General features: G+C 41.2%; 1 protein-coding gene across 1 annotated transcript in view; it reads left to right on the top strand.

The window, feature by feature from the left end:
- ALK (ALK receptor tyrosine kinase) overlaps window positions 1–22,711 on the top strand; it is a 302,903-nt gene that overhangs the window by 131,568 nt on the left and 148,624 nt on the right. The window contains exons 4-5 of the mRNA XM_058801239.1: window positions 3,600–3,632; window positions 9,967–10,168. Coding sequence (XP_058657222.1) covers window positions 3,600–3,632; window positions 9,967–10,168 — 235 coding nt within the window. The remainder of the gene's footprint in view (window positions 1–3,599; window positions 3,633–9,966; window positions 10,169–22,711) is intronic.

The raw sequence follows: 22,711 nt of genomic DNA, 5'->3' as shown, positions 1-22,711 counted from the left end.
GTGGTGGCCTTGAGTAGTCCTGCTGAAGAAGGACCTGCAGGTTGTGGAGGACCCAACCCTTAACAAGTAGGGTAGGCAGCCATCCAAAATAAGATAGGAGGGAGACACCCATGTGGGAAAAGTTGCTTAGTCTGGACTGGTCAGTGGTGGTGAGGCCACACCTGGATTGCTGTGTCTGGCCTTGGCTCCCCTTCCCAGGTCAAGGGGGATGTGGGGAAACTGTCAGGGCCCAGTGGGGCTGGGTGTGTTCAGGGCCTGCAGGATGTTCCCCCTCAGAGAGCTGGGCTGGCTTAGGCTGGGGAGACGTGAGCTGGAGATGGCCACAACCACCCAGCAGAGAGACAGAGAAGGTAAAGCCAAATACTTCTTCACCGTAGCAGAAGATACAATATGTGGTGGCAGCAGCTTCCCATTTGGGAGGTCCAGGTTGTATTTCACAGACTCACCAGGAGCAGGGTGCAGTGCTGGAGCAGGTTGCCCAGAGAGGCTGGCAAATCTCCATGCCTGGAGGCTTTTGAGAGCTGGCTGAGCAAAGTTGTAACTGTCCTCACCTAGTGTCAGTGATGGTTCTGCTCAGGCCAGGATGCTGGATGGAGACCTATGGAACCTTCCAGTTCCTCTGGTTCAGTGATCCCATTTTAAAACAGTGACTGCAGTGGATAGGCTGTTTGCTTCTTTGTGCTGGAAGGTCTTTGAGAGGCCAGAATGGAGAGCAGACAGCTGGAGTCCAGTCTGCTAAGATCTCATCCCACCAGGTCATGTGGCCTTCATCTGAACCACAGTCCCACCTTCACCTGTCTCTGGAATAGAAAGGAGAATCTGTTTTATTTCACAGGAAAGGTGGATTAGATAGAGTTTTAATTCAAGAGTTAACAGCAAGAAGCAGATGAAACTAGCTCTTTCAAATAAATGTTGCCATCATAAATAAGATTGTTGGCAATTGAGCAGTTTAGACTACAAATTCTGTGTGATGCCTGATTTTACCACATTATGAGGCAAGCCCCTCACTTTCATATTGTCTTTTCCAATTTGGAAAAGGGATCTTTAGTGTCCTGAGGTTTAATCATTTAATTTTTCTGCAATGTTTTGAATTTCTAAAATGCTATCTAAATGTGAAGTTTAACTGCATTATTGGAGAACACATAAATTATTGAAGGCCCAGGGAACAGAAACTGTGTAAGCTGGTGGAAGCCTCTTCTGTCATTGCTTACCTCAGCATTTTTCAGCATGTCTATCAACATTCAGAGAAATTCTGTGTCACACCTAGAGGAAAGGTCATTGTCCCCTCACTTGTCTGCTCATTGACAACAGGTATATGAGTGAAGCTTGCTTTTTTTCTTACATGTGAATGTCAGGTGGGGCTTTTGAGTGAGCAGAAGGAAAACCAGCAGCCAGGATAGCTTTCACAGTAGAGCAGAGGGTCCTCAAAAGGTTTCTGCCATCTGCATCTCTTTCCATCCTCTAACTGCTGTGCCAAGGCACTTTCCTCCCTTTTCATCCTTTCAATGATGACTTAGGAAAGCACAGAAAGTATGAGGGAACCTCTAGGGCTAAAAGATGAGTGAAGAGGGGTCTGCCAAACAAAACTGGCATGCAGAATGATACCTGAATTACTGACAGGTGTGTGGATAGAAGTGGTGTGGACTAGAGATGGAGGAAGAGGATGAACCTGAGGATGAGAAGGGATTTGGTTACAGATGCTTTATGCTATGAGGCATTTAACAAGCTCTGGATAGGATCATCACATTTCCCACTACCTTCAGTGACAGCTGGCCAGCTAATAGACTGCTGGCACTGTGTGCATGGATGTACATGCATGTATATGGAGAAGATGATGACAACAACAAATTGAAATGTACGGGACATTAAAATGCATCATCTTGTCATGATTTATCTTATTTATGTTATCTGTGGACCAGTGTCATAGTTCTCCAATGGTCTGAGTTATGACTCTTGTGCACATAAAGCTGACATAATGGCAGCTTCTGTGTGATGAGTTTAATCCTGACAGAGAATGCAGAAGGAGGAGGGCTACACCACAGAGATTTAATTAGGTGCCTTCTCTTGTGGCTTTCTAGTTCTTCAGAGGACTAACCTGCAGTACTAACTACTTATTTAACGTGGTCTCTGACATCACTGAACTGCAGTTCTGTTCCAGGCACATTTCTATTCAGGTACTTGGTGCGTCACAGTATTGCTGAACTTAATTTTTGAGCTTCCAGCCTCCTGAGTGTAATCGAATAAGCACACTCGAGGGCAAAACAGCAACTAGAGGCACAGCACTAGACTTCCTTTCACACCCTCCCCTTAACTACTACACACACTGAGATCCTGAACAGGCATTCTGCCTCTCTGTTTTTACTGACAGGACCAGCTTCCTCTCAGCTTTCCCTTTAGGTCTGTCTTGCTCACGGTGACAGAAAATTCTCCCATTCTCTCGTCTCAGAACAGGCGTCTCAAAAGCAGCTTGCTGTTCGCCTCTGTCAGCAGCAAAAGAGAAGATGCATGTTGGTTAATCAGCTGTGCAAGGCAGAATTATTTAAAGACTCTTCTGTCATTCTCAAGGAAAGATTTTAATTTCAGCATTGAATTTTAAGTTTTTAATTAACTAACTACTTTTTTCAGTTCAGTGCTTTTTAGCTGGGAGCAAACGTTGCTGAGTCATTTAGGAATTGGGCTGTAACAGCATCTGGCTCTAGCTCTTGTTACAGAAGGCAATACCTGGAGCTTTTAATTGTTTTCTTCTTCTTCTTCTTCCATCTGACTTGCCTTTTGAAAAACTGGAACTAAACTGCTTTGTGAGAAAAACATCTTTTATTGTTGCTTGTCTAAAGAGTACTGTGATGAGCTCCAGTTTTTCTATATGACTATGTTAGGGATTATTGGAGTTTAAACTGATAAATAGTAATAAATCTTTAGGGGGTATTCATTTGGATTGCAGCTCAAGTCCTGCATCTGAGCATAGGGAAGTGACAGGGGAAATCTGTGAAAGAATCGTGTGAAGGTCACTGCTGAGAGACTCCTCCCTCTGTATGTAAGGCTTCAAGGTTGTCTCCAAGAGAATAGTTAAAATAATAAAGAAAATTTCTGGGACTGGAGTGTGAGAAAATGAAGGGCTCCTGTCTTTCCTAGCTTCAAGTCACATTTCTGTAACACTGCTGCAGTTCCCAAGGGTGGCAGTGAACACTAGTTGTTTGAGGGACAAGATTATCTATGAGTGAAGCCATTGAATTTAGAAGAAATCATTTGGGGCAAATCAAATTTGCTTGATGCCTTAGTAACAGGACAAAATTTTACTTTATTTTGCTTTGATGGATTATTGGCCTTCCGCTTTATACTTAAGAAATGAAAAACACTTGAAATAGAAGATAATTTTAAAGAATTTTGACTTCCAGGTCTCAGCTCCGATACCAATCTTGGCTGCATGCTGTTTGCAGTTGTTTAATGTCTGCCCTAATTTGTCCATTTGTAAAATGTATGACATGCCCACCAGAGTTAGTATGAATTCATTAGAGCTTCTGAATTGCTCTTGCATCATCCAGAGAAATGTGCTAACACTCCTGCTCGGTATTAGAAGTGAAATCCTTGTTCTATTTCAGCTAATGGCAGAACTCTGATCGACTCCCAGAGAGGTAAGATATCATCCAATTACCATAATTAGATGGTTAAGAATTGTTCAGCTCCAAATTTTGTAATAATTCAAAGGCCGTTACCTCCATGAATTTTAAGTCCAAGGCAAGTATAGCAGGTTGCAAATCTTCTGATGCTTATGCAGTCATATTGCGCTCAGCACTGGAGACCATTCACATTCTTCACATTCAGCACATTTTGGAGCCTTGATGAGGCAATTAGAAAATCTGTATATATAAGCCCAGAAAAAAGTATAACAGAATATTTTCTTTAATGTTGTCACTCAGGTAGTGCCCAGTTCTTTCATGGCTTTTGCCAACTATTGAGCTCCTGCTACGAGAGTTTTACTTGAATAGTTAATTTGAAAGTCAAGTGTGAAATGAAGAATGCAAAGACCAGCTCTGCGGGATGTTTTGTGATACTAGTGGAAATGTTCTCTCCAGTCAGCATCTCTAAAGACTATAAAACTTGATTTAAATAATTTTTTTCTACTGTACAGTCCCCAACAGACGTTGACTGTTAATAGTTTTTACAGCTCTAATTTAATCTGGTAGAGTATTGAACTTGTACGTGAAAGGTAATAAAATCCTTTTAGTAGGAAGATGGAGTTTATGTTCAGAATAACAATCTATCAGTTTTGCAAAGATTGTTAAATTGCTGCTTTATAAGTGTGATCAGATTAAGTCAGCCTAGCTGTATTTTGAGTCTCGCTTTTCACAGAATCAGAGAATTGTCAGGGTTGGAAGGGATCTCAGGAAATCCTCCATTCCAAACCCCCTGCCAGGGCAGGGTCACCTGGAGCAGGTGGCACAGGACGTGTCCAGGTGGGCTCTGGATGTCTGCAGGGAGGGAGACTCCACAGCCCCCCTGGGCAGCTGTGCCAGGGCTCTGCCACCCCCAGTGTAAAGAAATTCCTCCCCATGCTGAGGTGGGACTTCTTGTGTTTCAGTTTACAGACATTGCTCCTCATCCTGTGGGCACCACTGAACAGAGCCTGGCACCATCCCCTTGGCACAGCCTTTGAGATATTTACATGCATTGATGAGATCCTCTCTCAGTATTCTCCTCTCCACACTAGACAGGCCCTGATCCTACAGTCTCTTCTCACAAGAGAGAGAAAACCCCTCACCATCTTTGTGGCCTCTGCTCACCCTCTCTATCAGCTCCGGGTCTGTCTTGTACTAAGGAGCCCAGAACTGGACACAGAACTGCAGGTGTGGCCTCACTAGGGCCAAGCAGAGGGGCAGGATCAGCTCCATTGCCCTGCTGGCCACACTTCCCAATGTGTTCCAGGATCCCATGGTCCCTCCTGGCTGCAAGGACACACTGCTGGCTCACAGTCAACTTGTCATCCACTGAAGCTCCCTGGTCCTTCTCCACAGAGCTGCTCTTCATTAGGTTAAGCCAACCACATGCTGGAAATCCTAGACTTCAGCTGCAAGCTGAGGAATTGCCTCAATGTATTTGTCCCAGAAGATCTGTTTGCTATTTTCTGAGGTGAAAACTTTGCTGAGGACCCCTATTTCCCAATGTGACTTCTCAGGCTGCTATCTTTTTGGGCTCCACACGTTTTTCCTGGGCTGCTGGCTCAGAAAGGTCCAAGGATGCAATGGAGTTGCACTGACCTTGATGAGCATCATGAGGTTGTTGAGCAGAAGAGCCTGACCTGGCTCTGTCCCTGCTTTTCCCCCAGGACTGACCAGGAAGGATTTAGGATATGAGCAGTTAGCAGGGTGCATTCAGAGCTGTTGGGCAGCTGCAGATTACCAGCTTTTCAAGGGGCTTGCAATAGGATTCCAAGTTTACCTTCAGGAATGGCATTACCAGAGGAATGGCTCTGTGTTGAGAGCATCTCAAAGTTGCTTCAGCATTCCCTGGCATGAGTTTCAAGTAGTTTGTGCATCTACATCAGATAAGGATGTGGGCCAGGGATTGTGGGAATGGGCTTTGTTGCTGATATAGGTTTAAGAAGTAGGCTTTCCAGTTTGTATTTCTTCATTTGAAAACTTTTTTTGAACAGGTGCTTTGTTCATAGTGTGCCTGCATAGTACTTTAACATCAATTTTTTTGTTTATAAATAATCCGTTACCTCATTAGTCCTGAACAGCAGAACTTGAAGCTGTCTTCATCACCTCAAAAACATCTTGCTACTAAGCTGATAAACCATCCCTCCCCTTGTGTGACATGAATGTTAAAATGTTGTAAACAAGTTTCCAAGGGATCAACAGCGATTTTTCATGCAGGATATATTAATTTGTCTTGTAATATTCCTTTTATGTCAACTGCAATAATCTACTGTGCTTAAAGCATAAATATCTTTTCATGTGTGTTTGTCTGAAGTGACAGCAAGTTGCCAGAGATTTTATCAGACACAACATATGAGGATGAGTAACACCACTGCCTTATGACTGCAGCTATTTAAAATAGGCAGGGAAAAATTATCATTAGAAGCTGAATATTATTGGTAAGTTTGTCACACAGTATGTGAGTGTTTAGAGGGAATATGAAAAATGAAGTATTTGCATTTAGACCAGCACTTTCTGGAACACCACAGAGCAGTATCAGCTAGTAGTTTTTGTGTCATGTAACACATGGGTATATTGGGGGCAAAATACTGACTGCTGTTCCCTCTGCAAACCTTGGCTTCTGTGTGATGATAATGAATGTGCTCAGGACCCCAGAAGTGCTAAGTGCCTGGCTGTGTGGGTGTATATCTAGTTACAATTTCATTATTTTAACTGCATCTCCTCAAGATCAGCATCACATTGTGCAGCTAGGGTCCAATTTAAAACCTGTAGCAAAAGAGTCCTGCAGTGACTCATTGGTGAAGATCTTTGTGATAAGTAACAGACCCTCCAGAGTCCTGAGCAGCAGAATGTCACACTGGCAGCATGAACCATGATGGCACCTTTCATCTCAGCTTATGTCCCCTGGTATCTAAGTAGCAGCAGAAGTTTGGTGGAAGCTGCAGTGCTTTTTCTAGCTATTCACCCAGGGGGATCCCAAGAGCCTTATTAGAGCTGCAAGCCAATAGGAGAAAATAATGGCAAGGAAATTCTAGCTGGAACCTTAGAGTCGTACAGCCTACAGAATGATCTCAGAGCATGCCACGTGGACTCCCACTGTGGGGAAATACAGGTGAACAGGTAGCTTCTGGTTTTGCTGAGAAAGTCTCTTGCTGTGAAATAGAATGTTCTTGTATCCCTTGGCAGGGATGTGGAATCGATCTCCAGGTGATTCCTGAACTCCAAGGAGCAGTCTCTAGGCTGATCCTGGAAATGGTGGTCATGTTGATCCTGTGGAGGAGCATCTCAGGAAACAGTGTCAGGCAGTGCCTGAGAGATTGTGCTTTTGAGGGAAGGGAGAAGTATAGGGATTTCTGTTCAAAATCTATCATTTCTTACATCAGATTCATTAATTATTCCTTTGTGGGTGCTATGGCTTAATCCCAGAATCTTCAAATTCTGCTGTATAAGAAAATGTCTGTGGTATTAAAGTAAGTACCTCCATTTCAACTTGGGAAACTGTTCCCATAACACCAGCGCTAAGTGATGCTCTGATAGTTCCTTGCTTGGCACTTACAAACTAAAAGAGCAGTAAGAGCAGAAAGAGAATGCTGCTGCAGACAAGGAAGTCACCCATGAGGTAGCTGAGCTTTCAAAAGCAAGAACAAAGTTGTATTTATTCCCTCCTCTTTTAAAATAAAACAAACATGTATATATTATAAAAAACATAATCTCTTTTAGCTCTAGTCTTTGCCTGGGTAGGTGATCTCCCCAAAAGGATGTACTGGGAGGACATTTCTGACCAGACTGTGTTGGTGGTGAGGCCAGCACAGTGTAATCCATTGTGGAGCTGTGCCCCTGCCATGATTTCTGCAGTGATTCCCACTTCACAGCAGCTGGTGCCTCCTGGGAACAGCATCCTGGCAGAGTGTGCTGGGATAACCCCACCATGGCAAAACTGTGCTCCTTTTAGCAATATACACCAGTAGGTACAACTGGCCATGTGATGAGTTATAAGCTGCAACTGCACAGTGTGAGCCCTGCAGACAGAGAGTAGGAATGAAGAAGTCAGAACAAAGGAGATTTGTGACTCACAAATTTGCTGTAGCAGCCACCCTGGCCTACTACTGGACTTCATTGATGATTCAAACCTGACCTCAAGTCAGGGCATAAGAGGAACTATCCTTGGCAGCTCCCTTGATTTAGAACTACTGCAAGAAAAGAAGGAATGAGAGCTGCCTTTGTTATTTTTAAAATCTGACTCCCTGTTGCAAGGCAGTAAGATGTGCAAATGGCTCTTGCACCTGGCAAGTTACCATCAGCAATTATTACAACACTTAGTGTCTTTCTGCCACCAGCAGAAATCTCTCTGCTCCCTTTCATGTCAGAGATTTCATTGTTCTTATGGGGATGGTAAAATTAAAGCCAGAAGATTTACTGCTCTAATTCTCTTTTGTTTGCAACAAAAGGGAGAGACAGGGAAGGATGATACATGTAGCTGGATTTTGTGTTGTTGGGGTTTTTTCTCTTTTACTGACCAACAAAAATGACTGACAAAACCTTTGTTTAAATTCATCAAACAATTCCATTAGCAACTGTATTAAAGTCTATTATTTAGATATAGGAATCTTGTTATTAAGGCAAAAAAGCTGTGACTGCATTTCACTCTCTTCTGTTTGAAAATCTTGACATCTGAGCAGGCTGTACTTTATGTATTTCTTAATGTTTCGTTCAGTACAGATGTTTTCTAGTTTTAGATGTCATTAATGCGGTGTAAATGTCAAAAACACTGTTTTTGACAAATATATCAAAAATGCTGTGTATGATAAATGTATGTATGTGAGGGAAACAGTGTTTGATAGGAATCCAGTTTTCATTTGTAGCCCTTCCTTTATTACCCTTTGTGTGACCTGAGATGATTTGCCAAATCAGACTTTTTCAGAGGGGACATCAGTGAACACAAGTGCAGTTCTTGTGTTCCAAACCAGCACCTTACTGTGAGCTGTTAAAATCTGAGCTCTTGACTCTCAGTTCAGTGAGAGAATTGAGGACAATCAAATAAGGACAATTCACCAGATGCCTCATGGAAGGAGGTGAACTCTGCTGCAGGAGCTCAGAGTGGCTGCTTTGCACCTCCTGCTCCACCTCCTGCTTTTCACCCACTGAGGTGAAAAGGAGAAGGATCCATTTGTAGCTCCTCAATAGTATTCCTTAGACAGTCTGGACATCACATCAGCCATGCTCAGTGGTGTAGGAGATCATTTCTCTGAAGCTGCAACCTTGGCATTTTCAAACACAAGCTTCTGCTCTGGCTGAAATTCATGCACATTTGAAAATAAGCTTTAATTACAGCCCTGTTGAGCCTTAATTTCTCTCTCAATGGAATTACTCCTCATCAGACCTGCATGTTTTCAGTATTAACAGACAGGCTGTATTAATGCATGCTCCAGGTAATGAAGACAATGAGATTTCATTTCCTAACCAGTCTTGCTAGAATTTGTGGAATATCATGATTTTCTTGCTCTGAGGGTCGGTCCCTTTCATTTGCCAGCTACAGGCCTCAGTGTGCTTGTTCTGTGGACAAATTGATAAATTAGTCAGCTGCCGAAAGGGAGTCATTTGACTCACCTGAAATGAGCAGCAATGGGATGAAAATACATTACCTCTGTCCCACTGGATAAGCCTCAGATTGCATTGAAATAGAATTAGGCCAAGGGAGTCAATGTAGTGGATAATAATGAAATGTTTAATGTGGATTAGCTGCATATAAAATTAATACATTAGGATGAATTGCTGAAGAAATGAAACTGTGTCAGACCTTTATCCTGTCTCTAATATTAGACTTAAAACTCCTGCAGTCTTCTGTTTATAGAAGAGCAAAAGAAAAGCTATTGAATTTGTGTTCCTTATTTGGGTGAGAAGACTAGATACAGTATAAAGTGTTAAAATTAAATATGTATGTACCAGAGCTGTCAAATCAGGATCCAGCAGAACCAATGCTAATATACTTGGGTCTGAACCAGATCTGAGAGGTTAAAGACAAGAATTTAAAGCTAAATCTCCTTAATCACCTGTGTGGGCTTTTGTCTTCTGGGAGTTAAATATAAATATAATTTTTATTTTGGACCATTCAGAGGTGACTTGAAGTGTTGCTTTAATCTTAATAGGTTTAATAGAAAATGGGCAAGCTTTCCAAACTAGATGGCAAATGAGTTATGGAAGGGCTGCAGAATGAGCTGAGACATAAAACTTGAAATTATTCATCTGTAATCTAGGAGGCCTTGAGGTTATTCTAATTGTTAAAGCTTTCTTGTTGCATCCTCTGTTCCAGGTTCTTTTCTGTTTCTCAACGCATCAGAGAGGCCAAGCCCCACCATCCTGAGCCCTTGGCTGAGGAGCAACAGTGATCAATGTGTGGTTCAAGTGGCTGTGTACAAGTTTTACCAGCAGAGTGGAGAATATATTGCTCGTGTCCATCCCATTGATGAGAGCAGCAGCGAAATCCTGTCAGAGGAGAGTCCAGAGAAACATGGGTGAGTCTCATCCCCTCGTTTCACTCACAGCTTGAATTGAGAAAAATCACTCGACTGTGTAGCCATAGAGCCACAAAATGCATGCTGCACATCTGAGGGGAGCAGGACATGACACTGAGGAGGTGCTTGTCTGGCATGAGTCTAAAATATCATAGAGGGTGGAGGTTGTGCTTATTTTATCATACAAAACATTAGCAAATTCCCAGGTAATTGAGTTTCTAAGTCAACACCATATGTATTCTCAGTGCTTGCAGGTACACATAAAGCACGGATACTTATCCTCAGGTTAAAGATTTTCTGCTTAATTCTCTCTGTGTGATTGCTTTTTACTACTTCTTAACCCATGTATACTATTGGGCTTAGAATATCTACTGAGTCTTTGCAGTTTCATGTGCCTGCATACATTTTCAGTTTTGTCTTCACTTCTGATTTTTTTTTTGCCCATAAAGCTGTTCAGAACTACTGGCAGGGGAGGAAAGCTTTTGATCTTTCAAGGGTGCAACTGTTTGAAATGTTTTATCTTCTTTGTGCAATTAATCTTGATGATGTTTTAATTTGTCAGACTTCCTGTGTATTCTTTTAAATTTTTGTTAGCAGCAAAACAGCAGGAGATGAACACAGTAAATATTTCAAGATGCTGTAGGAGTAGAGTAACTCGGAATTTAATTTGGATATATGTGAGGCTCATGTTCTACCTGCTCTATATACTGACTATTTAAAATTTTTATTTCTTACCTTTGTTGTGAAATGTGGTAAGGAGCATAATTTTTACCAAACATCTCAAATGTTCTTTGTTTTGATGTGATAGATTAGAGAGTTCCGAATAGCAAATCCTGCTGGCTTGTCCTCGTAACAAGATGTGATTATCTGATTACTGTCTACAGCAAATTCTGTATCTTCCAGTAGCAAAAGGAGAATGTGCAATAAAAAGCCTTGCAGGAGATAACCTAACTCATAGAAACAGTTTGAATAGTTGTAATTCTCATATAACACATGGCCTATAAAAGTGAGAAGGAGAGCTTGTGTGTGGATCTAGATCATACTTAGTTCCAGCAACATCATCCAAATTGTAAATTGCTGTTGATGTCTGGGGAGAGGTAATTAGAGGAGCCACAGCAGCTGTCTTCTTCCTTAGCTCTTTGCAAATGCTGTGTTCTGTGTCACAGCTAATAAACACGCTTTGTGCAAAGTGTCTCCTGCGCTGGCACTGCCTCTGCTCCTTGGCACTCCCAGGGAATGTTGCTGTGTGTGGAATGCTCATCATGGAGGAGCTGGGCCTGGGATCTGTGGGTGGGCACAGCTCCCTGGGAGCCCAGGCAGGTGCCAAATGTAAGGAGCCTTGGAGGGAAGGGAAGGATTGCTTTAAGTACAGTAACAAATTCCTGCCTTTGCCATCTGCTGGGGATAACGGGCATGACTCAGCTGTGTGTTGCAGATGGAGATCGTCACCGCAGTAAGGAGGGTTTGTGCTTTTGCAGAAGGTGCCTTTGGTTATAGCTTGGCTGTCCCATATGCTTGCCAGAAGTGCAGCTTGCTCCCCAACAGCAGCTCTGTGGGGTGTGGATGGCTAAGGATGCGCCTGTGGCTTTCATGGGATTGTACGTCTGACTCCTTGGTACTCCACGTGCTGGAAAACTCCAGTTGGAGCCACCAACTGGTTCATTTTCACCTCCTCCTTTGGTCCTGTCCCTTCACTGCAAGAGGCAGTAACTCCTCTCTCAGCTCAGCAGTGCAGAAAAACTCTGCTACTGTGCCCACATAAATGTCACATGGGGATGGTTAAATAGCGTCTCACAGCCACAGATGAGAAGGCAGCAATTTGTCACCATTTGCCCTGAATCTTCATTCCAGAATTTCAGTGCCCCTCCTTTGTTTGGAGGGATAATATTAGCTATTCCAGCTCTGATAACAAAACATGTAAATCTCACTTTTTAAAGCACCTTTTTTCCTTTAAATACGAATCCAGTATAGCTGATTGAAAGTCAAGAATAAATTCAATGGTGTTCTTAAATGAACTAGCAATCCTACAGTGGAAAACTGTTCTGTTCAATATTTTATTTTGTCTTGGAAATTGCAAACAATTGTGTTCTTTTATAATGAGTTCTTTGACCATGCTATAACCAAATAATTTCTAAAATTTTATAAGGATTTTAGCTCTAGGCACAAAGTAATTGAATTCCCCAATGATGAGTCTGTGCTAGAAATAAAAATACTTTAAAGTTTCACAGCTGACACTTCTTTGATTCTATGTGCTTTATATATTGCTTTGCAAACCAGAGGTGTAAAGTGTGTGACTATGTATGTGCAGTAGTGAGTCCATGCATTGCTTGAGATCAAGCTCATAGCAGGAAGAATGTGTTTTATTGAAAAAAAATGCATATGAAGGGTAATAAAGCAATAAGTTAATTCCAGGGTGGATTTCCTCAGATCTTGAACTATGCACAGCACTAATATCTTCTTTCATTTTTTCCCCCTTTTTAAATTGTATAACCCAAATTATATCTATTAAGATCTTACAAGGTCTTTACAGTTCACCTACATTTACAAGGAAAAAAAAGCAGATGCTGTCATGTATTACTATTTTATTCAGAGTGAAATCAGGTAAGTCAAGGTTTTGGGTGACAGCACTTGAGGCTGATTTTAAGTAGAATATATGTAAAGCTATGAAATTGTATTAGGTAAAGACAGCATGGCCCCCAAATATTTATTTGCTACCAGAGCTCACCCATGTTGTCTTTGTGTGTAAATTACTGGGTGTGATTATGCATAAAGACTCAAAGCAGAACTATGATGTTCTGTTTGCTTCTCTGGTCTCATTTTTTAGAAAAGAAAACAGCCTGTGGACTAGAGTTGTATGAGTTCCATAATGAGCCAGAGGAGTTGCAGAAATGGTTGTTGGGAAGACACCTTTTTGTTTTATTTTCCTAGCTGACACATTTCCCTGCAGCTGATGTATTGCATGTGGGAAGAAAGGTGGCTAAGCTAAGATGCATCACACTGCAGTAGGGTGATGGGGCAGTGGAACACACACCAGGAGCAGAATGGCAGAAGTGATGGCTGGGAATGGTTCCTGAGGGATGAGCACCAGAGGCTGGCAAAGGGATACTTGGTTTGTGGTACACAGAAACTCTGCCAAATACAGCCATAACTTTGTTATATAATATATACAAGAAACTTCCTACTCAGAAGGTAACTATGTCCTTGCTTATCAGTTCGGCAGAATTATATACTTGTTAAAATTATCATTCATTTTAAAGAGCAGTACAGTTTTACTCCAGTTTAACCTGTGAGTTTTGGAACACCTTTGGTTAGACCTTCCTAACTCCTAAACAATCAGTATGACTTCTCTATGGGGAACAATACATCACTGTGTTCTACCAGAGTTACTTTTGTTGCATGGCAGGGTTTCCAGCTGCTCTGAGTCTGTGGATGTTTTTGATGTGGTTAGTCTTTTCTGACATCTCTTGCAGTGCTGTTGGGTTTTACAAGCACCCGCAGATGATACAGGGAGAGAAGCAGTGCACTGCTATTGATCTTCTGTAATGGCAAAAGAGTTGTTATAATTCCTGCCATGCAGCACAGCACTCTCTGATTTATCTCAAATGACACCAGATGTGGCTACTATCTTTTGCTGTTTTTCTGTTTCCATGGTGCTATATACAATCCTTTCTTGCTATTTAATGGGGTTCCCATTTTCTATTTCTGTAGGTGAGGAGACATCAGGTATGTTTATGTTGCATGTTGGTAATTTAGCAAAGCAGAATTGCTGCCACAGTTTGAATGTTGTCTTCTGGGTACTTGTCAGACTGTCACTGTGGTCACTGATTTAATTTCACCTTTCATCTTTTTTTTCCCATGTGTTACATTTATAATTATAAAGCAAGTAAAGATCTTAAGTGTGCTTAGTAGAGTGGCGAGAACACAAAGGAAATCAAGGAAATCTTGTCAGCAAGGTTAGAGTTTGTAATAAAGGATTGATTTTAATTTCTTTTGATCTGTGTATTTTGGAGAAATTAGAATTGGGCAAGGAAAAATTATCATGGTTCATTTTAATTGTCATTATTACTTTGCACCTCTACCTGCACTATTAATGGTGAGTATTATATACTATATATCAAACCAAATTTTTTATAAGAACATAGCAAATGACACCTAATTTCAATGTGATCTTTTATTATTGACCTCCCTCATCACCAAGCTTGAGATTGATACGAAGACTTTTCTGTAAATATGTGAAGCTGAAGGTGTTTCTGAAATAAAACATGAAATGTGAACATGTATGCATAAGAAAGGAAGTCACAAAACACTCATACTTCACACAGCCAGCACTTCAGTAGGTGTATGAATACTGGCGCACAGAGCACTTCCAACAGAGAAAGTTCACCTGGTTCTGAAGGCTGCTGCAAATCATAATAGGCTATTCCCTTTCTGGCATCTACAACTTCACTTAAGATGGATTGCATTCATAGATGTCAAGGAAAATATATGAAGGAATCAGTAGCATCTGTCACATTTGACCTTGGGGCTTGAAATCTGAAGGTTATTTCTTGTACTAGTCCTGTTCCTTTTCTTTCTTTCTTATCAGTAGCTTCAGTAGCCTGTCTCAGAGACCAGGGACTTAATGGAAGGATTTTCTTGTTTGTTTGTTTTATATTCTTTTTGTGATGATGGGGGATGTTTGTTTGGTTTTCTTCCCTTTCTTGAAAAACTTCACTAAATTCAAGCCTTTGTTTTGCAAATGCCTGGGCTAAGACATAAAAAGAATGAAGACCAACGTCTTAGTGTGTATTTGGGGCATTTAAACTTATTTTTAAGCATCAAAATATGTCTCAAAATTTACAGGATATTTTTAGTCTGGGAGAATTCTAAATCTGGAGTTTAAGTGATTCCGTTCAAACTATGCATTTGAGAAATTCGGGTAATCCAGGAAAATAATTTGGATTTATGGATTCGTTAGAAACTAAGCTCTCTCACCCTGATGGCCAGGTACCACTAATCCTTAATTTTAGAGAGATAACTTGAGTTGTCCTAGACAGAAAATTAGCACTTAAACTTTTACTGTGCTATTACCCACTAGCCAACTTTTAGTCCCTTTCAGTCTGTGAAATTAAGTGCAAAGGGAGGAAAAAAGGGGAAAGAAAAGTAAAGATAAAGTTGATGTTCCCCCCCTTCCCAATTCCCCTTTCCCTTTTCAAAGCATACTGTACTCAATACCTAGGAAGAATCAGTTTTATATCTTTGATAGCAAATGCTTACATGTGGAAAAGAGATTTTCTTCTCTACCTAATAAACCTTTGGTTCTTCCTATACCTCAAGTCTAGACCTGAGGAAAGCTTTAACTCTGTTGGTCATGGCACCTTGAGGAGTTTGTTGCTATTTAGTTTTTCGGTTTGTGCAGCATCACAGAATCAGTTAGGCTGGGAGAGACCTCTGAGATCTTGGAGTCCAACCTTTGTCCAAACACCACCGTGTGTGTCAACCAGACCATGGCAGCAAGTGCCATGTCTGGTATTTTCTTAAATATTTCCAGAGATGGTGACTCCACCGCCTCCCTGGACAGCCCATCCCAGAGTCCAGTTGTCCTTTCTATGAAGGAATTCCTCGTAATGTCCAACCTTTGCCTCTCCTGGTGCAGCTTGAGACTGTGTCCTCATTGCTGGATGCCTGGGAGAAGAGACTGACCCCCACCTGGCTACAGCCTCCTTTCAGGGAGAGGTGGGGAGTGATAAGGTCTGCCCTAAGGCTCCTGTTCTCCAGGCTGAACACCCTCAGCTGCCCCACAAAGGACTTTTGCTGACTCTTCAGACTCTTCACCAGCTGTGTTGTCCTTCCCCAGCACCTCAGTGTTTTTCCTCTAGTGAGGGGCCCAGAGCTGGACACAGGATTTGAGATGTGGCCTCACCACTGTCAACTACAGGAGGACAATACTGCCCTGGTCCTGCTGGTCATACTCTTGCTGATCCAGGCTAGAATGTCCTTGGCCACCTTGGCCATACTCTGGCTGGTGTTCAGTGCTGCCAGCCAGCTCCCCCAGATCCTTTTTGGCTGGGCAGTTTTCCAGCACTTGGTCTTGTTGATCCTCATACTGCTGGGGGGATTTGAATTGAAATAATTCAGGATGTGTAAGGTAAAATACAGCACTGCAAAGTTTTAGGCAATAGTATGAACCTGATATACAAATGTCTGCACATTTGTAGACCATTTTCCCATTCTACTTGGGTACAAGATGATGTGGCCCAAGTTGTCACTTTCACACTAGGGTGAAGTAAATGTCTGTACACTTCTGTTATAAAAGTCTTGGTGGTCTTGCTGCTGCTGAAGTGCTCTATTATTACTTGAGATAAACATGGGTCCTTTTTGGAGATTTTTTTTTTTGCTTTAGAGCATGCCTTATTTTTTCATGTAGCCTTAAGACAACAAAGCAGTGTCTTCAAAGGGCTCCAGAGAGGTTTGCTGTGTTGTCAGTTGAGATTGGGCTGTAGCACCTTATTTCTTCTTACATATGTATGGAAGTGAACTTTTTATTACAATTAATGATATACTAATATTACCAGAAACTGAATTTTGAGTGCCATTCACTGTTGTGGCAGATCATATTGTAAAGGAGCAATATCCTATGACCTCTTGGACCAACCAAGGCCAACTGACTTAATTCAGTAGTGAGTAATTGCAATTACTTTTTTTAGCAGTCAATTACAATCCCAATCAAACTGATGAAAAATCAGTTTGGGGCAATGTGGGGGGAAAGTGCTCTTTCTTTTCTTGTAAAATATGCTATCAGAAGGTTATTAGCTGGCAGTGCTGCCTTTTATTGATGTCTGCCAGATTCATGCAAATAGGAAGACCAAAGTTGTGTAGTATACCTCCAATAACAATGATGAAAGGATGGGGGATGTAATTTTAAAGTGGAAATAAAGTAGAAAATGAGAAATATGTGTCGAACATGAAAATTTTGCTTATTACTGAAGCACATTACTTACTATGTAGAGAATGGGACAAAAAAAAAAAGAGAAAAGTGTATTGTTCAGGGTAAGGGCTCACTCTTTACCAAGTGAAATAGCCTTTTCAGCTGCTTTGAACGTAGTGCTGCACACACTGTAGTGTAAGAGGACTGGAGTGGGGAGCAGGATTCCCAGTATGCCTTGGCACATACAATTTCTTCAGACCACTCTGAGCAACCTAATCCAACTTTTATGCTGTCTAAAGCCTGGGCACAAAGATTTGTCATCTTAAACTTTTGTACCTTGTATCCTTCAGAATTATTTTCAGGTTCCTCTTCTCTGACTGTTATGCTATTCTCACTTTCCAAAGTATGGGTTGGCTTTTTTCCCCCCATTCTCTCATTCTTATTTCCTTGTTTTATAGATCTTGGGTTTTGTTCTCTACACAAAGGCTTCTACTCCAATTTTTTCAAGTCATCCTAAACTAATCTTCACAACCTCATGTTGATGTTACTCCATGCTGCACTTCCTATCAGTTAGGACATGTCAGGATGAATTGAATTTTGATAAAACCTAAACAAGCAAACCACCTGCCACACACCGTCCAGCCTCCTCTTCCCAAGCCTGCACAAACACTTCAGTTTGACATCTTTTTCTTTGTTTATGTGTCCTTTCTGCCATATGAAAGATTTAGGATCCTTTGCTGTGTCCAAGTATCTTTGCCCATAGCAAAATGCTTCCAACATTTGTTTCCAGACACTGGGCAATGAATATTGCCAGCCTTGTTTTAGTTATTTTTCCACTCCCCTCCAGCTAAGCTCTGTGTCATTCTGCTGTTGGCCAAGTTTTATAACAAACCTGTGATATAATTGCTTTCTGTATCTCCTACTTACTTTTGACCTTAAAATCCATCTGAGTTGTGTGCACCCTCCTCTGCTGCTGTCCCATTTTGGAGCATGGCTTTGTCATTGTGTGCAATTTCCTTGGGGCTTTCCCTGCTAATGCTTCAGAATCTCCTTCTTATCCCTGGCAAATCTACCCTGCTGTAGGAAGTACTGTAGAAGATTTACAAGGTAATATTCCTGCTTTCAATTTCAGAGAGAAATTAACTAGGTGCTGATAACTTTGCAAGACTTTAAAATGGTTTCCTTGACCCATCCACCTGCTAAAAGCATTCCTGTAGTGGGAGTGCAGTTGGTTCTGCATCCCAAGTCAGGTTCTTGGCTATCCCCCTGAAATTCTCAGTGGTGTTCAATGACTTGCAGAACAGAATTCAAGTTTTGTGGGGTAGCTTTGAACCCTCATTTTAAAGAGCACTGTCTGTATTGCTGCTCACCAAAAATGTTGCCTATAACACTCAAGTGCTGGTAAATTTTGTGTTTTCCGCACAAGAAAAAAGAGAGAGCTCTGATAAACTTGACCTCTAACTTACAATTTGCTTCTGCATATTAAAAAAATCAAAGGCTTATTCAACAGGAATTAAGAAGCTAATTCTCAATTCCCACGTGGGAAATTGAATGAAGGCTTAGTAATTATTTAGATTCTGATGTGTGCTGCGGTGGCAGAGGCAGCAGCTTGAAATTCTTTTCGGTGGTTGAGGAAAGCAATGCATGACTTTCCACAGGGATACAGTGAGGACTGAGCTGTATGACACCAGTGTGGAGCACTTCACAGAGCTTTTAATTTAAAAGTCATGTACCATATTTGTTAAATAGTATTGCTCCTGCCAGAAGGCATTCTTCTGTCAAATAGCTACCTTTGTTTTGTTTTGAATTCTACTGCTTTCTATAGCACACATCTAGTGCAGTAGAAATTATATTCCTTTAATAAAATATTTGTTGTATTAGCAGGGCAAACCATTATTGTCAGCAGCTACTCTAGCAAAAACATGGGGTTTGGGGTTTACACCAACACCAAAGGCACAGGTTTCAGACAGGCTTGTCAGATCTGTTTTAAACAGTGCTTGAGTCAGGTTATTTCTTCACTTGTGCACTTTTGTAGAAGGCTTTCCCTGCACTGTGCTGATTGTTCTTCTGTCTAGGGAAGCCATGAACCCTCATGGCTTGCTCAGTAGCATTTTGGTATCTTGTCCAGAGAATTGAACATTCCTCCGCACCACATTTGGAAGTGCTGGACTTTTCCCTTTTTTCTTTTTTTAAATTTTTTCCTCAAAGGGTTGTGTTCATGTGTTTTACTTCATAGACATTGAGTTCTCTGAATAATCAAGAACAGTTGTCAGCTTTTTATAAACATCAATCCATAACCTTGTGGTATTTGTTGTGTCTTAGATCAGGCTGACTAGATATGATTTTCTGTTGGGAATAGCAGCCATGAAGTTTGTGTGCTGAATGCAATTGGAGCTTTTCCTGATCATCCCTGGTTTGATGTGCCATTTGTGCTGATGGATTGAGGACACAAAGATGCATAATAAAGTTCTTTTGGACAAGGCAAAGATATTCCAGGCTGGGATTGAACCTGCAGCACGTCTGTCTTTCTTGGTGAACTTCACACGAGGATAAGATTGCAGAAGATTGGCACAAGTCTAAATTTTTCACAAGGCAATGAAGTTTTTATGACTCTGCTTTATCTAGCAAGGAATACAAGCAGTAGAATAAATGAGACAAAGTCAACAGCCTCTCGTATTCAGATCAGTGACCAGTTATTATGATGCTTTTATAATAGAACAAAATGACACTAAGGGGGAGATTTTTATCAAAATATTTGCATTGAAACACTTTTTAATAAGGAACCAAATAATCTGATTTTCTTCAGCAGAAGAAAACTCCAAAGCTTAGAAGTTTCCCTGTGCAGTGTGCTTGCTCAGAGATGTTAAGATAATTTTAGTGAGATAATTGTTGTCGGTACATTAAGTGCAGTGGACAACCTGATTATTTTTAGGATGTTAAACATCCTAAGAATGCCCAGCTAACTTTACTGCCACACCAGAAAATAAAGCCATGAGATGATCTGTCTTGATATTGTCTTGGTTTAAATGTGTTCTCAAATCTAGCAACTGGGTTTTTTTTACATCTCTGCCCCTCTCTTCTGTAAATGCCTGTCTTTCAGGAGGCTGTGGCTTGGGAAGCGTGGGTTAATGCTTTTGACACCTCAGATCCATATCAAAACCATGATGATTGCAATTTGTTATTATTTCATGCCAGATGAGCTGTTGAGAGGCCCATTTCTTAAAGGCCTCTAGATTACATCTGACACAAGTTGATTTCCCTTTTTTACAAAGTCTCTTGTCTGGGAACTTGGGCTCCTTTCATTACTTTAGGCAATTTCTCCAGTTAAAAGCTGGGACATGTATGTGGTCTCTTTGAAAGGGCATTGACTGCTCTTAGTTTCTGTTTTAGATGGAGCATTTTGATTGCTGGTATCAAGGCAGTTACAGCTGTCAGTAAAACAGCTGCTCTCAGGCAATGAGAGATGCCATCAATGTTTATCAACATCAGGCCACTAACAATATAATAGATTTTTCAAGAAAATCTTGCTTTCTTTTTACTTATTGCCTTCTACAACTATTCTAGTACAAAAGGGAAAAAATATCCTATAGAATTTTACTGACCTTTTTCCTTAATAATTCAAAAATTGAGAGATTGGTGTGGTATTGGCTGATAGAATTTCTGCCTTCCCATCAGCTCTTTTATCTGTACTTGATATTCCCAGGCATCTCTTCTCCCCTCTTCACTCCATGTCAACACATTTCCCTTCTAGTTTTGTATTCCAGGCTCTTCTTCTAAACAGGTTTCCAAACCCTTAATAGGTCTCATTTTCTCTCTCATTTCATCTTCACTCCTGTCCTACTTGTCTTAGGCCTGGATATATTTCTTCATCCCAAATTCTGGGTCCAAAAGCTGGGGGGAGTATCATGATTTAACTGTGAAGAAAATTAACTCTATCCCAGCCCAGGGAGGCACTGAGCAGCTGATTTTGTGTGCCCAGCTCTTGTACTGCCTGCTGCAGCCCAGATTGTGCACTGGACCCTTTCCTTTGTGCATTTCAGCTGCTGCTTCTGTAGGAAAATTTCTGCCAAGAGGGCACAAACATCAGCTTCTTGGAGCTTGCAAACCGGCCTCCGTGAGGTGAATTTTCACAGCAACAGCCATGTAAACAAAGCAAGTAATTCTATAGCTCTCCAGAAATTCTTTCATCAAGTGGTCTGAAGGACTCTTAATAACACTAAGACCTGAAGGAGCTGGCACTGTACAGAGGGACACAGTCAAGCATTAAGGTGTTCTAGCAGATCATTAGTGAGCTTGGTATTCAATAGATGTGTGACTGAGTGGCACTGCATTGATGGTATTTTTTACTAGAAGAGGGCAGGTTTTGATGGAGAGGGATAATGTTGATATCTGGGTTTTCAGACTCAAAGGAATTGATTCCTGTGGAGATTTTAATGTGTATCTTCTCTGCTTATTTGAGTGGCCCAACACTGTTTGCAGAATGGGCTTTAATACACTCAATTTCAGCATAAGCACAAAATCTAACTTTTCCATTTGTTGCAATGCAGAAACATTTGTGGGGCAAAATTAGGAGGAAGAAATAATTGTTCATAGGCTAGGGCTATTCTAGCTCTGCATCTGTCCTCGAGTTCTTATCATGAGCAGCACTTGGCAGATACATTTCTACCCTCCGTGGGAATGTACTCTTTCCATCTTCTCTTCCCTGTGCTCCTCTCAGGTCTCCTCGGTGCCTCAATACTCCCAATTCCTGAGATATTGATGCCTGATTTGTGTCTAACTAAATTGGGAACATTTTTTCTGCAAATTAATCAGTACCCCATCCCAATTTCATGTGCCTTTGATGCCTGGTTTTAATTGCCTGAAAGTAGAAAGCTTCAATGAGCAGAAAAATTAAAATTGCAAAATCCTGATGGCTTTTTGTAGTTGAGTTATTTGCCTCCAACACCAACCTGAAGAGTATGTTTTTCGCTTGGCTTTTTCCTTTTTTTTTTTCCTTAAGTGAGTGAATGTCTTATTAGCTTTTCATTTCTGACAGAGCCTCAGGCTTAACTGCAATGGATAGGCAACATTTTAGCTCCAGAACATGAAACAAGTTCTTCTCTCCTAGATTCTCAAAGAGATCTTGCCAAGACAGTGAAACAAACTCTCCCCTTCTTTTGAAGCAGGGCTTGACTTTGGAACAAAAACTTCTCTTTCTAAAGATTGAAACCCCTAATATGCAGTAGAGTTTGAGGGATTTCATGAGGGGAATAAAAGTGGGAATGAAGGACATTGTGTCCAGCTGAAAAACCAGAAATAATTTAGAACAATTGCATGATCTTTTATTCAGAAAACGTGTCTTCCATGAAATCAAGACTTTTCCCATGAAAAAACTTGTTGTTTTTCCCATGTTGGTTTCTTGGACTGACCCCAAATGCCTTCTTAGCTCTCTGTTCAGGTTTACAGTGGCTCATTTTGCTGCCTGAGTTCACATAGAGCAAAGTTTGTCCTTTTTCACAGGGATTGTTCTTTATTCCTGTGAGACAGCACGTCTTCTCCAGCTGCCCTGTGGCATGTCATGCAAGTGACATGACTTGCAGAGCATCATCAGAATGCTGCTGGGAAAACTCTTTCCATGAGGAATCATAGCACTGGAG

Source organism: Ammospiza caudacuta, chromosome 3 (genome assembly GCF_027887145.1).
Source record: "Ammospiza caudacuta isolate bAmmCau1 chromosome 3, bAmmCau1.pri, whole genome shotgun sequence".
NCBI lineage: Eukaryota > Metazoa > Chordata > Aves > Passeriformes > Passerellidae > Ammospiza > Ammospiza caudacuta.
The sequence above is the reverse complement of the archived record's forward strand: the minus strand, read 5'-3'. Positions and strand labels throughout refer to the sequence as shown.